Raw genomic sequence first — 14,963 nt, forward strand, 5'->3', positions numbered from 1 at the left:
TCAATCAAAGAATAGCAGCTTTAGGCTACTAAATCACAATTCATTAACTTTACCATACAGTCACAATGTTATATTTTCACACAGTTCAATCTTTATTTCATGGTATATTCTAAAATATCCACCATTACAAATATTCTTAGTTTTAATAGAACATTATAATATTGACTGGCTTTAAAATATATCCTATGGTGCTATGCTGAGCAGTGCAAAGGTTTTGAAAGATACAAAAGGCCCTGTATTGGAGTTGTAAACTTACACTTTTAAGGTATAATATTGTCTAAATTGTGTTACTGTTTAATTGGTTGCTGATACAATTAAATCTGATACAATGAATGTGAAATCCAGGTATATTGCTGTCATTAGTGTCAAAATTCAACATTTTCAACATTAATGAAATGCTGACAGCCTACTAAATTTTTACTTCAGCTGACCTCCTTGTCTTAAAGTAAATTAGACAAAGTGTGTGCTACAAAAATTTAGACAAGTGTGTGCTAGACTGCTCCTGTAGCCAACAATCCCCTCTCTACCCTTTGGGAATTGAACTGTTAGATGATCCTTGGTGATGTAAATTATGAAAACCTCTTTCTTTGGTTGGTCTTGATGCGGCCTTGACTCCTTTAAGACTCGGTCTCGACTCAGACTTGCTTCCTAAAAGACTCGGCCGTTGTCACTCGGTCTCGGCTGCAGTTAAACCAACGGTCTCGACCCCCCCCCTCGTAGGGCAGTGGCGGCGATGCGGCGGGGACGCTACGGCGACGCCCCCTTCCCCTGGACAGACACCACCTTAACTAACAAATTTTCTGGGGGAAACCCTGAAAAGGATACATAACTTCAACACTCTGGATAAATCCTGAAATGTTCACAACCAGGTTAAGATGTAGGCCTACATCTTGGGAATTTCAATGCTTAAGGAGAGAAAGTTAAAAGATCTCCAACCAGTTCAAGAATCTTAAAGAATCTTTAGGGATCATTCTGCACTGAAAGGGATAATGAACTTCATGACAAACATTATTATCATTGGGAGTACCAATTATCAATATCTTTCACAGGTGAAACATGTCCACATTTTTATCTTATATTTTTTATCACACACAGTAAAACATGTCCTGCTCTGGTCATAACCTTGGGAAGTGAAGCTTTTTTTTTCTTATGGTAAGTCATTTTTGATTGGGTGGTTGTTTTCTACCACGTGATTTAAAACTTTCATCAGTGGCGCGGAATTCTTTCTGAAACCGGAAGAAGTAGTTGCAGGCCACCAACAAATGGATACCCATAACACGTGAAGATAATTGTAGTCACCAGTATTTCTGTTGTCAGATTGCTTTTGTAAGTAGAAACATACGGGATCCACGTTTGTGTTTTATGATTGCATGTTAAAACGTTAAAAGCGTATTAGCTGCAATGTTAGCTTGCTAACGAGACGTGTCTAGTGACATATCCGAGCTGTCCATGTGTCCAAAATCCGAAACAACAATTTAATCAGACCCAGCAGCTGATCATGTTGATTTTAAAAGTATCTGCATTAACATAAAGTTGAAGATGTGACATCGGATTGCATTATGTTAAATAGTCTGTCTTTAACTTTAAGTTACTTACGTTGAGATTGATAGTACTTTTCTGCCAAGGTGTTGTCTTAGCAGCGCATACTGTAACATCATTTTGTGAATGTCGTAACGTTAACCTGTGTATTTGGGCACAGGTTACGTTAAAGTTACAAATGCAAACCATGAGTCCTCTGAAACGATCTGCGGATTCCTCCTCCCTCGAAGTGCGGTTCATTGGAGATGGCGATGTATTAAACCACATAGTAGAGAAGCATGGAGGTTAGTACCCTACAAACAGAGTCATGGATGGTTTTAATTTTTAGTTTGGATTCGTGAAGAAATTGAGCAGATGACATACTTCATTTCACATTGTGGTTGGACTGTTAAGTGGTTGCTCCTATCCATAATATTTGATTGTACGGATTATCATAAACTTTTCAATCAAACCCACTGCAAAGTTTATTGTTACTCTGTAAGTAATTCTGTAAACCTCTATGTAATATTTTCCCCACACTTCAGGTCCAAAGACAACATCATCCTCTGTGCAAACTTTGGTGACTGTGAAAGGCTCCAAGAAGAAGCTCACTGATGAAGAGGATGATGAAGAAGAGGAGGAGGAAGACTTTAATGAACAGGACTATGTGGATGCCCTAGGCACAGGGACCGAAGGTACGCTACAGAACATGGCCTCTCGCGATGGATTTATTTACCCAGGTAGATTCAGGGTAACGCGGATGTCAGTCTGGCTCAACTGTATTATGTGTTGCAGAAGGAGCTGAGAATGGGTCCACAGGCACATCTGGCGCTAACGTCTTCACTTTTCACTCGCTCAAACGCAAGAACAAGATGGCACAGATGGGTAAGAGTGTGTGGGACGGACTCCACAGTTATTCAATAGTTTTGCCTCCACTTAAGATGAATTTGGGATGCCACTATTTATTGTCCTTCATTTGCACATCTGTAAGTGCAGATATAGTGGGACTGGGCCCGTAGTATGGGTGTCTCATGTGGTAGTGTCACTGGATCCTCTTAACCTCTGTATAACTGACCTTTCTCATCCCTGGTCGATTCTTCGGTAGCGTCCGAGTGGGCTCGCACTCCAGCGAAGAGCGTCAACTTCAGCGTCTCAGATTCCCCAGAGAAGGCAGACGGCAAGAGTGAGTGTTCGTTCTGACGCTTAGGCAACTTTCAAACAACTTGCACTGTTGAAGATTAACTTATGCATCACAGTTTGGTTGCAGAAGCACATGATATAGTTATTTAGTTAGATAGTCACAGGGTATTCCCTGTATTCAGTGAAAAGGAGCTACAGCTTCTCTAATGGAAGACTCAACTACAGTATATTAGCTCCAATGTTGATAAGTTATCTTGCAGGAGGCATCTGCTGAACCCTAACCATGTGTTTTTTTCTCTAGGGGCTGCCACTCAAAACAAGACTCCACAAAAGGTTTTGGATTTCTCTTTAGCTGTTGGTTTGCATTGGTCATTGACATTTTTTTGTTCAGGAAATAAAACAACAATTCTGTTTTTTGTTTTATTTCCTGAAGGGGAAGAAGGTGCAGTTTGTCTCCACTACTCCCCATAGGCTGAGAAAGAGATTATCAGGTTGGTTGATCTGTCTGGGAAAAAGTTTGGTCATACAGAATATTATAGACTGAAGCAGCCGTTTAACAATTTATCAAAAACAAAAATAATACAGGTCTCAAAAAAAGTAGAATATTGTGGAAAAGTTCTCCGTCTGAATTAAATGACCATTCTGGGTCCCTCAGCACCCAACCTGAAGTCGGACAGCGACAGTGATCTCTCCGCATCCAACTCGGAGGATGATGAAGAGGGTGAGGAAGACGAGGTTGCTGGACGAGAGAAAAATGGTACGGCTGAGGTCCAGCCTAAAACCCCCAGCAAGTCGGCCACAGCTTCTGCTTCTGCTGCCGCTGCGCTCTACAAGACTCCTGCCAAGAAGAGCAAGAAGGCACCCGAGGTGAGAGTCCAATCAGTCCAATATGTCTCCCTCCAGGGTAGCAGCTCGTTCAGTTCAATATGTCTCCCTACAGGGTAGCAGCTAGTTCAGTCCAATATGTCTCCCTCCAGGGTAGCAGCTCGTTCAGTCCAATATGTCTCCCTCCAGGGTAGCAGCTCGTTCAGTCCAATATGTCTCCCTCCAGGGTAGCAGCTCGTTCATGGATTGCATTGGATTTATAGCCAAATGTGCAACATGCCCAATCATCAGATGCCTAACATTTTTTTGCACTCCTTTTTCAGATCTTTACCTTTTACAGATGACGGTCATGTTATGTGTAGATATAGGATAAGAATGTACAGCAAATAATATACCTATCCTGAATCGGGTTTTGTTAGATAGATAGATAGATAGATAGATAGATACTTTATTGATCCCCAAGGGGAAATTCAAGAGTTGTTCATATAGAATGGTGAAGTTGTTCACATAGAATAGTAAAGAATACAGTTCACATTTTGGTTAAACAGCCAATCAGATTCATTCCCTCCCCTTACTTGCGTCAGCACTTCTGGTTGTCCACTCACCTCTCCGCCGGTGTGTCCCTCACAGCCTCAGCCTAATCTGGTGGAGGAGTACTTTGAGGCCCACAGCAGCTCCAAGGTCCTGACATCCGACCGCACCCTCGAGAGACTTCAGACCCCCAAACTGGACCGGGTCAGTGCAAAGTTAGCTGATCAATAGCTTAATAATGGTTGATAATAATAATAAAACTAAGTTACAAAGTGTTTTATATGGTATGTTTTTCTATATAATTTACTTGTGTTGTGATCACATTACAAGCATGATACACAAACATGATGCCAGAGGAGGATCAGGAAAAGGGCAGATTGTAATAATACTAATATGATAATAATAAAACCAAGTTACAAAGTGCTTTATATGATATGTTTTCTATATGATTTACTTGTGTTGGTTATCGTTACATTACGACGAGTACTAGAATGTAATGTCGGAGGAAGATAAGGAAAAGGGCAGATTTGCGCCACAACATTTTGCCTCTGGATGCGTCTATCTTTAGTCTTCTGGTCTTCAGCATCTTTTGCTTCTGACTTTTTGTCATGCTGCTGTTTATGGTGTTGCAGGACACGCTGGTAAGGCTACTGGACGGAAAGCCTTCCTGTTACAACACGGAGATCAATCAGCTGAACCAAACCCACGAGAAGCTCTTCAGCAAGTGGATGTTACAGTTGCAGTTGAGTAGCTGCAGTGTGTCTTTGTGTATTGTGTTTGTGTGTATGGGTCTGTGTGTGTCTTTATGTGTTGTGTCTGTGTGCATGGGTCTGTGGGTGTTTCTGTGTGTGTCTGTGTCTGTTTTGAGTGGCTAATGGTTTCTACTTACTTAGCCTTTTTTCATCATAGCTGATAGCATGGTAATGTCTTAATATCTACTGGGTATGAATTCACATCTGTGCTTGTGGTGCTTTCTCAGGTTGGGTTTTAACATGCTACTGTATGGCCTCGGCTCGAAGAAGTTTCTGCTGGAGAAGTTCCGCACATCCATGTTGTCCGACTCCATCCACCTGGTGGTCAATGGCTTCTTCCCCAGCATGACCCTCAAATCGGTCAGTCTGCTGCTCTACATATCAACCTCTCAACTCTGCTTTTGTAGTTCTGGACTTCACAGTCAAATTTTAATTTTGCTTAAAGTTTGCCTCCTAAATGCATCTATGTCTATGAACCATGTTTATGTGGTGGTTGCATAATAGTTAAGGAGCTAGACTAGCATGCAGTAAAGTTGTGGGTTCAGTACCAGAGGTGCCTCTCATTTGGTCTTTTAGACATCCTCCCACCCTCCTCGGGCCTCGATCCTCACTGATCTACATAAAGAATGATTGGGCGGCAACAATGGGATAGTCTATCCAGTGTTAGTTATAGATCAGTGGGAACGCCCCCTGAGTTGCTCCAGGGACAATGGCCCTTGTGATATTACTGACACTGTAAGTCACTTTGGATGAAATCTTCTGCTAAATGAATGAATGTTATTTAAATGTTGTCATCATTGTAAAAGGTCTACTGCTACCATTGGGTAGAGATTGTGTTGCTGTTGTTATTTAGAGTAGTGGGGGTGGTTGTTGCAAAAGTGTCATGGTGAGTTTTCTCCTGTGTATTGTAGATCCTGAATGCCATCACCAGTGAAATTCTTGAGCACGATGGCACTTTCCGCACACCCATGGACCAGATAGACTTCATTGGGAAAACTTTGAAAGAAGGTGACCAATTTCTTTTTCGTGGTCTTGTATTAGTGTAGCCTAGAAATCTAGACGCCCCTAGCGGCAGCAAATCTAATTTGGCTGCCGGGGCAGTCTAGCGTTATCCTATTGCGAGGAGAGGGAATTTGAAAGACAACTGTTTATCCCACCCCTCCGATTGAGCCCTGCCTACGGTGAGTTCCCAGACCCTACATCCTGATGTGGATCTGGCTGGCCAGGCTAGTATTAGTGAGCTTTCACAGTGAATGTTTTTCCCTAGTTATCATTTGTAAAATGTAGTAAATGTTTCATGTCGAACCACGTTTGCCCTTGAGTCTAATCTTGCTCCATTGGGCTGTGATTAGGGGCCGTGTTTCAACCAAACCAGGAAAAACAAAATGCCTCTTCACTCAGTTGGATAGACCTTCGACCAATCAGAGCAGCATCTTTGTTGTAAACTAATTCAACCCGAAGTGCTCTTTGGTGACTTGGTTGATTACATTACTGTTGATCATCTGTCCATCATCGTATATAGCCCGGCCTTAAAATTTGATTGGTCTGAGCAGCTCTGGTTCGAGCACAGTTGTGCCACAACAGACCAGTGCCAGACTGAACTGCCCGACCTCGAATATTGTGGGTGGGGCTACAGTGGCTACCATGGCTACCATGTGCCTGTGTCTGTTTAGTGTGTAAATTGTACACGTCCTTCAAATTTAACATGATGTATCCGCAACATGCAATATTCACATTAACACAAGGAGCAGTAGTACATCCGTAGTACATGACCATACATGAGCAGCATGCACCTTTTGTACCTGTACAATTACGCAAGTTAAAGAACTATTTCGGAATTTTGGCAAAGGCGAACGGTGCAATTTAAGGACCGGATGAAATGCGCGGAAAACTGTCTCCACCGACCTATATCACCCATGGCTAAGCTGGAAATGAGGTCCTATGTCCAAATTTCTAAACTATTCCTTTAACGTGCATTTCTTGAATGGTGACATTTTTCCAGACCCAGACACACAGGTCTACCTGATCATCCACAACATCGACGGCCCCATGCTGCGCGGAGAGAAGACCCAGCAGGCCCTGGGACAGCTGGCCTCCATTCCCAGCATGCACCTGTTGGCCTCCATAGACCACATCAACGGCCCGCTTGGTACGTCCTCAAAGTCCCAACATTCTATGGGACAAATGGAAGCAAATATGTGTATGGCTGAAACTGTAACAGAATGGACAAATGGGCTTGTGAATCAAGGTTTCTTGGTTGATGGACTTTATAGAATCTGTGTACCTACACCGACCTCTGTTGCTCATAGGACCTAGGCTTTTAGCTATAGGCAGACTGCTGCAACTCAATGTTAAGCTAGGCCCATGCTGTCAGGCTTGGGTTTTTCACACACAGAAGGACACATATCCTCTATTCTAACTCTGTGGTAGACGGCAAACTAGCTAATTTCCCAAAAAGTTATTTCTTTACAGAGTTTTTTTTTCATGAGAATAAGGGGAGAACTCTGATTTCTTAGGCTGCAAATACCATATTTATTGTGTGTGTGTATGTGTGTGTTTGTGTGTGTTGCAGTGTGGGACCAGTCAAAGATGAGTCTGTATAACTGGCTGTGGTACGAGACCACCACCTACCTGCCCTACACAGAGGAGACGTCTTATGAGAACTCACTGCTGGTGCAGCAGACTGGAGCCCTGGCCCTCAGCTCCCTCACACACGTGTTGCGCAGTCTCACGCCTAACGCCAGGTACACACACACACACACACACACACACACACACACTCACACATATATAACTATATGTAGTGGCAAACTGCACAGTTCCACCAAAAACACCAGTTCAATTTTGTACAGTACTGTAGATGCGATACTTACTAGTGCACCTGTTTTGGTGTTCATGGGTTTCATACGGTCCCTTTCCACAGGTGTATAAAATCAAACACCTTGATTATGAATGCAGACTGCATGGTGCTTGATTAATACACCTGTGGAAAGGGACCTGATGAAACCCATGAATATGAATAACCTGAAAGATGAGTACAACATGTTATACATGATGCATATACATAATGCACAATAACACATTAGGAAATGGGCTTAGAAGACACTAATAATCTGCCAAGATCTGTGATCACTATTACTGCTTTTATTTATTTAATTTATATAAATTACAATTTTCCATGCTGTTATGGTTGCATCATTGCAGTACGAATTGTGAATTTTATGGGTTTTTTTCAAATCAGCACTATGGAAGATTTTTTACCTTAATATGAAGTCATTTGATGGTCATGCAAAATGGGGTCATTTGATGGTAATGGGGAAAATCGTACATCTAGCATAGCTGGCAGCACCTCCAAAACCAGCCTTGCAATTTGGCTAATGGCTAGTCTGAGACACTTCACAAGAATCATGAATCAATACTAGATGTGGCTCTGTGGAGATTGTCTTGACCTGTTGCTAGTCCGTCAGGTCCAAAACATATGCACATGTACCTTGTCCAACTCTAGGGGGAGCTCTAGAATCATCAAAATACCTGAACCTACATTGGACAGCTTTAAGTTGTGTTGAATAGATTGTCGTTGTCACAATGGACCTTTGCAACACAGGTCTCAAGTTTTTTAGGTGTGTGTGTGTGCGCATCCGTGTGTGTGTGTGTGTGTGTGTGTGTGTGTGTGTGTGTGTGTCTCCATGTCCCTCCCTGCTCACGGTGTCCTGTGTCCTGTTGTTTACAGAGGGATCTTCAGGCTGCTGGTCGAGTTTCAGCTGGAGAACAAAGACAACCCCTCATACACAGGCAAGTCACATCCACACACACCCACACACACACCCCAGCCGAGCCCCACATTCTCCCATTGCCTCCCACTGCCCATCTGATGGGCAACAAACCAGTTCTGGCTTTGAGATTTGCCAATTGGCACAATGTGTGTGTCGTTCTAACTCCATCTGTCCGTCTCAAAGTTTTATCTCTAAAACAAGTTTGTGTGGACGCTGTGAGCTGTACAAAGCCTACAGTACACAGGCTGTTCTTATGCTTTTATTGTAGTATTTATACTGTATGTTTTTTTTATTCTATGTTTTAACTATTTTTTAACTATTTTACTTATTTAATGTTTTTATCTTTTAACTATTTTACACCTGGATTTAATTTAATGACTGTTCTGACTGTGTTCTGACTATGTGACCTATATATTTGTGTATATCTGTGTGAAGCACTTTGAATTGCACCTATGTATGAAATGTGCTATATAAATAAACTGCCTCGCTTTAAACTTAACCGCTCATCATTCATAGTGACTCTCTCTCTTTCTGCAGGGCTGTCTTTCCAAGACTTCTACCAGCGTTGTCGTGAGGCCTTCCTGGTGAACAGTGACATCACTCTCCGAACACAGCTGACAGAATTCAGAGATCACAAGCTCATCCGCACCAAGAAGGTATGGAGTCATTCCTGCAAAAGAGCTCCGTCTATTGAATCTGAACTTTGTTGATAACTTTGATCATTGCTAAATCTGGTACGCTGATTGGAAGTGTTTCAAATGATTGAATTATGTCAGTATTTAGTGTAACATGATTGTGGTTTGTGCTTCAAAATAATCTAAATAATCATCTAAGCACTGTTGCAGTTATTATGGGTCTGATCATTTGTCATAAATATGAAGTAATCCAAAGAGTGGGGGAGTGGCCATCATTTTCCAGAGCACTGGTACTCTGCTGTTCAAATTTGACAGTTGCCACTAAGTGTGTGTGTGTGTGTGTGTGTGTGTGTGTGTGTGTGTGTGTGTGTGTGTGTGTGTGTGTGTGTGTGTGTGTGTGTGTGTGTGTGTGTGTGTGTGTGTGTGTGTGTCCTTTGTCTGATGTGTCCTTGTGTGTTTCCCTCCTCAGGGTGCTGATGGCGTGGAGTACCTGCTCATTCCTGTAGACGCAGGCACTCTGACTGACTTCCTGGAGAAGGAGGACGTGGACTGAGCACTTATGTGGGGACACCCCCACTTATGGACTTAAAACTAGCCTTGGCCTGACTACAACAGCGAACATGTGTCCATGGAACTGGGCCAACAGAGAGCACCATGGGAAAAGCTCTACTCTTCACCATGACAACGATGCTCTTTCATTTTGCCAAACAAATGTCACATTGCATTTGAACAGTAACCAGCACAAGACTTAAATGAAACTCCTTGCAAAATGACAAGCGTTTGTAGGACTTGATGTCGTGATGTCTAGCTCTAGACAGGGCTTGATGGCATGGACTCTTGTGAGCTATCTGTGTGCGATGAATGCGACTGGATGCTGCACTTCATAAGCCTTCAACAACAGCTCACATACGGCCATTTGAAACTGTAGATTAATGACGGACATTATTGAACCATGAGCTGAGGAAAATAACATTTTGTACTTGTATCATTAAAAGAATCACTTTTGCATCTCAATTGCAGTTTATTGAGACATAGAAAAATATGTTGCATTTCTGAGAATATGAACTTAAACAAGCCAGAAAAAACATAAATAAGCACTTGCTGAAAAACTAGAACACAATCCCAAAAACTAACCAGAAGCATCAAAACTTCATGTCGAAGGCAAATACAGCAATTCATTCCATGCAAGTAAACAGTGATCCTGCTTTCTTCATAGTTAACAGCTTTTAAGACTGTAAGGCCAATCATCTGCACAGTTCAAATGACAAGTTAATAAGCAACACTTTCCATTTCAATTCTTGCGCTTTGAGCGTATTGAAGACCAGGACCACAAACCCGAAACCACAGGAGAGGTGTACAGTGTAAAGCTGGGAAATGATTGTAATGAATGCACTACTGCGCTGTGAACACTGAACTGATAAGCCATGTCTAGTTACATCCCTCTGTCCTGACATGCTGAGAAGGGATCAATATTTCAAAAGCATACAAATCCATACAGAAATGGCAATGTGTGCACTCAAGAGTAGTAGGCAGCATGGTCATTCACTACTAATAATAATTAATGCACTCCACAATACAATAAAGCGTTTGGAAATGTTCTTATGGGGATTAAGTGCTATTGTTACAGTAAGTGTAATAATGTGCTATATGCATTTGATATGATCTGCTTCTAGCCAATGATAACATTGAAGTGACGATGATTATTACAGTACCCTAGTAAGTAGTAGTGCATTTGTCATTCTTCCATCATGCATTGTCTGTACTGGATAGGTTATCAGCTGAAATGTCCATAGATGGCATCAAGGAAACTATAGGTACCCTGTTGGTTATTATTGGATGGAACCACCACGGCTTGTTAAGTCTCAACAAGGGGGATTTTCTCCTTGTGTCGACGACGGGATCGTAGCTTGTTCTCAGTGGCGGCTTGAACGATCTTCAACTCTTCGGAGTTGAGATCTTTCAGCAGCAGAAGCACGGCTTCAAGAGTGTGACTCTTTAGAGATAAAGAAAAGAGACTTGGCATGTTACACTACATGTAGAAATGTACTCCACCTAACAGTAGCCCACTGACCCACACTGCTGTGTGTGAAGTGAAAGAAATTTGTGCAACTCACCCTTTTTCGTGGGGTTGCTCCAGATTCCCTCGGTGAGGAGAATGATGAGAATTTGTCCCGGGGTAATGGCTTCATGCCCAGCTGTGCCCGGATTTTACTAACAGATGCAGCAAAAGAAATGTTCATCATCAAAAAAGAAAAACACTTGCACAACATCTAACTAAAGCTGAGTTTTATATCAGGTCATATTTTTAAGTAAGTGGTTAAGTGGTAAACCTTGGTAATGTAACCCAGAGGAAGTTGTAAACCAAAGAATAAACAAACTAAAGAAAGCCAAAAGGCTCTTCTATTGGGAGGTTTACTTCTTCCTCTGGGTTAACTTACCAAGATTTGACCACTTAACCACCCACTTGGAACCGATTTAGGGATTTTTTTCCTGACAGATAATTCAATTGCAATTTGTGATATGATTTTGAGTGTCAATAATTGATTCAGTTCAGTATTCCAAATGTGTCTTTAATTTGTGCCACCCCTGATTGGTGAGCATGCCCAGTGCACAGAACCCCAATCAGAATTTCTGTGTCCCTCCCACACTCTATGCACACTCACCAACCCGACCTGGCGCAGTCAGGGATGACATGAATATAAAACTTACAAATGTGACAAAATGAACTGCATGATTATTGGTAGCTTTTGCATTTAGGTAATTGTGTTGGTTCATATTGCGATTTTGTTAGTTGTACAGCCCTACTTGGAATACACCCCAGAAGTGATCTTGACATACTTGGTCTCCTCCATGCTGTAGTTCAAGGGGTCATTCTCGGAGTCGGCCTCTGTCATGCCATTGGTGGACTCTGCAGAGGCTGGGCCTGGAGGCGTGCCTATCTCCTCGCCCTCCTCTAGGGCCTGGGCCAGCTCTTCCTCTGTCACCACTGCCACAGAAGCACAAGCACAGAAACAACTCAACATGGCCCCTCATCTTCACTTACTTACTTCAATTATAACAACGGCCAGTCTCCCCGGAGGAAACTCACTCAAGGTTAAGTGCCTTGCACAAGGGCACAACGGTGGTAGTCAGGAATCGAACCCACAACTTTCTGGCCACTGCCTCACATAATGTCTGATATATATCTGGACCTATCCTTAATGTCTGATATATATCTGGACCTATCCTTTGCTTAAGTCATACAAGCATCTCTGACGAACATCAGCTTATCCATTCCTATATTTCTCATGATTTTATATAACTTGTTATCCATACAAAAATAGTGTGCTTGTTATCATTAGTTTTTGATAACATCTTTCCATCATTTATGACATGAAAACTATATGCTTATTGGTTGCATAATTTGACGATGACTGACAAGTCAACCTGTCAATCCATGTTCAGCCTGACCTTGGTTGTCTAGCTTGTGGAGACCCGGCAAGTTCCGTAGTACCGTGAGGCGGTACTTGGTCGGGTCCGCCTCGCAGCATGGGTTCTCAGCCAGCCACAGAACCCGCAGCCGTGCCAAGCTCTTCAAGTGACACAGCTCCGAGAGGCTCTGGATGTCATTGCGCCGCAAATAGAGCTCTGTGAGGTTCTGGCAGCTGGATATGTGCTCCAGGGAAGAAATTTTGTTGGCACTGAAGTCAAAGGAAATATCAGGTAAATGGCAGAGAATTATAGACACTTTTAAGATTATTTAGATTATTCTTAGATTATTCTTTCTGTACTGCAGAAATACTTACAGACATTTTTGGACTTTACCTACCTCAGTGTCAGCACCTCAATATTGGGTATCTCAGTGAAAATGGAGATCTGTAATGAAGAGAGTACATCTTACGTGGGTTATTTCAACTTAAAATAAGTAATTAAGTAAAGTGACCTTATACAGAGCACATATTTACAGAATATGACCAAATGCAATCACTTACATCTATCAGGTTACACCCCCTGATTAAAAGAGGAGAAAAAAAGAAATACAATTTCTCAATTCAGACAATAACAAACATATCAATTGCACTTTACACGGAACAATTTCAATGTGCTTTAGATTTGAAAATCATTTCTGTGAGGCACCCCTGTTAACAAGACAAGAGAAGAGAAGTGATGCAAGCACATCTGCATACAAAACCTTCCCAATTCTTCACCTAAAACGCATCAACTACGTTCACTTAACCATCTGCCTTAGCAAATGTTGCCTCGTCTAAGCTTATTATTGAACAAACTATTTTGCCTGTCGCGAGTAAAAGATACGAGTCTAGTCTCACTTAACCCGACATTTCATTGTCCAAATGAGCTAACTATGCAGAGACACACTGATAAGTTAAGGAGACACAAGCACTCTGATGTTGACTGCTCTTGCTCTTGCTCTTGCTAGGGTTAGCTAACGTTAACGTTGGATACCACACCTGGTTAACTTACCAGCAGTTTAACTTCTTGACACTTTCGAGGTCCGACGCTTTAGCCCTCGCAAGTACGAGCTTTCGGGTTAATTTAACTTCTCCTGGCATTACGATGACACTTCAGATTGACTCTCTAAGACATAAATTATCCCAAACAAGCACAACATAAAGAGCATCCATTACTAGCAGGGAGGAGGTTCTTTATTTACTGCAACTGCGCATGCGATGTATCCTCCTCGCGCGTCTTTAGCAACCTGCTAGCAACCCCCATTTTCCTGGCATGTCCACCAGATGGCAATGTTCTCATTCATTCTTGCCTTGGACACTCCTGCCCCAATTTTATAATTTTAGGTCCTCTGATATGAACATGTCATGTGCTTTAAAATGATGCAGTCAGTGTTTATGTATATTTAAGACTTAATTTACATTTATCCTATTAAAAACCCTTTAGGAGCCAAACATTTCTACTCAGCTGTGGGCCGAATTATTTTGAGGCCTGGCCCAGAAATGGCTTATCAACTGGCTACTGCTTGGGGAGTCATAGATAAGAGCTGCACGTTTCTGATTAACCTCAGTGTCAGTGTCACAATGACTGTTATGGTGGCTTCATCTCTGTTGATAGACTAAATGTTATGGAGAAGTTTTAGCATTCTATCATTCTCACTTATCATTCTCACTGCTTGGCAGAGAACAACGTGGTTCTATTTTGACTGAAGTAGGCCTAACACAGATACCAAATTAGACCAATGGCAGATATGGATTTGCAGAAGTGTTGTCACTTATTTGCACTTGGACAATGTCATTTCTCAGCAAGGAAGAAACAGAAAACAAAGTTTTTAAAGTACTGCTAATGTCTCGTCTGCCTATGCTGTTGAGGTATCCTAAGACAACAGTGCACAAAAGGCAGGATGTCTGTTACATGGTAAACAGACAGCTTCTATCTCCTTTTGCTGTTGTCTCTACTTTACCATTTCTTCAAACACTGCCCTGACCTTTATCTTGGATTAGATTCTGTCCGAGAATTTCACCAGTTTTTTTAAATTTGCAATTTGCATTGTTGTGCAAAAAAACTATGCAAATGCTAATGTGCCTTTTTGAAAAAGTCAGCATGAATATATGGCGATACAGGGACAGATTGATCGCCACCGAGGGCATCCATACAACCATATATTTTAGGTCACAGGGACCCTGAGGCATGACAACATGGCCGAGTGATTTCCCATTACACAAATAAGCTCTGCAGACAGAGAGTGAATGGCCTCATGCTATAGATAGCCAACACTTTGAAGGGGGGGATTGTTTATATAAACTTGAATAATAACTAACCTTCAATGAGGGCCTAAGTGG

The 14,963-nt window shown here is 42.0% G+C and overlaps 2 protein-coding genes across 3 annotated transcripts; one reads left to right on the forward strand and one right to left on the reverse strand.

The window, feature by feature from the left end:
* Window positions 1–1,219: 1,219 nt before the first annotated feature.
* On the forward strand, window positions 1,220–10,182 carry orc2 (origin recognition complex, subunit 2). 2 transcript variants are annotated; one of them, XM_062528007.1, is made up of 17 exons: window positions 1,220–1,326; window positions 1,700–1,823; window positions 2,064–2,213; window positions 2,314–2,403; window positions 2,624–2,701; window positions 2,960–2,991; window positions 3,092–3,149; window positions 3,314–3,525; window positions 4,114–4,218; window positions 4,647–4,756; window positions 4,994–5,126; window positions 5,678–5,774; window positions 6,769–6,915; window positions 7,339–7,510; window positions 8,497–8,558; window positions 9,077–9,195; window positions 9,644–10,182. In XM_062528007.1, exons 2-17 carry the CDS (start codon window positions 1,718–1,720, stop codon window positions 9,725–9,727), a joined length of 1,755 nt encoding a protein of 584 aa, XP_062383991.1. In that variant the 5' UTR covers window positions 1,220–1,326; window positions 1,700–1,717; the 3' UTR covers window positions 9,728–10,182. The 2 variants fall into 2 exon arrangements, with proteins under 2 accessions (XP_062383991.1, XP_062383992.1); XM_062528008.1 differs by having other exon boundaries at window positions 2,317–2,403.
* Window positions 10,176–13,817, reverse strand: cfap410 (cilia and flagella associated protein 410). Its single transcript, XM_062528009.1, has 7 exons — window positions 13,636–13,817; window positions 13,146–13,164; window positions 12,983–13,029; window positions 12,625–12,854; window positions 12,013–12,160; window positions 11,289–11,385; window positions 10,176–11,167 (listed from the first exon to the last, which is right to left on the reverse strand). Exons 1-7 carry the CDS (start codon window positions 13,722–13,724, stop codon window positions 11,030–11,032), a joined length of 768 nt encoding a protein of 255 aa, XP_062383993.1. The 5' UTR covers window positions 13,725–13,817; the 3' UTR covers window positions 10,176–11,029.
* Window positions 13,818–14,963: the final 1,146 nt, after the last annotated feature.

This window comes from Sardina pilchardus, chromosome 23 (assembly GCF_963854185.1).
Source record: "Sardina pilchardus chromosome 23, fSarPil1.1, whole genome shotgun sequence".
In the NCBI taxonomy this organism is placed as follows: Eukaryota; Metazoa; Chordata; class Actinopteri; order Clupeiformes; family Clupeidae; genus Sardina; species Sardina pilchardus.

Excerpts from the sequence above, each read along its gene's own strand:
- cfap410 (XM_062528009.1), bottom strand. The coding sequence starts at position 13,724 with ATGCCAGGAGAAGTTAAATTAACCCGAAAGCTCGTACTTGCGAGGGCT. Across the intron at positions 12,161-12,624 it reads CCACAAGCTAGACAACCAAG|TGGTGACAGAGGAAGAGCTG; the intron begins GTCAGGCTGAAC and ends CTTCTGTGGCAG. Across the intron at positions 11,168-11,288 it reads GAGCAACCCCACGAAAAAGG|AGTCACACTCTTGAAGCCGT; the intron begins GTGAGTTGCACA and ends TTATCTCTAAAG.
- orc2 (XM_062528007.1), top strand. The coding sequence starts at position 1,718 with ATGCAAACCATGAGTCCTCTGAAACGATCTGCGGATTCCTCCTCCCTC. Across the intron at positions 3,526-4,113 it reads AGAGCAAGAAGGCACCCGAG|CCTCAGCCTAATCTGGTGGA; the intron begins GTGAGAGTCCAA and ends TGTCCCTCACAG. Across the intron at positions 4,757-4,993 it reads AAGTGGATGTTACAGTTGCA|GTTGGGTTTTAACATGCTAC; the intron begins GTTGAGTAGCTG and ends GTGCTTTCTCAG.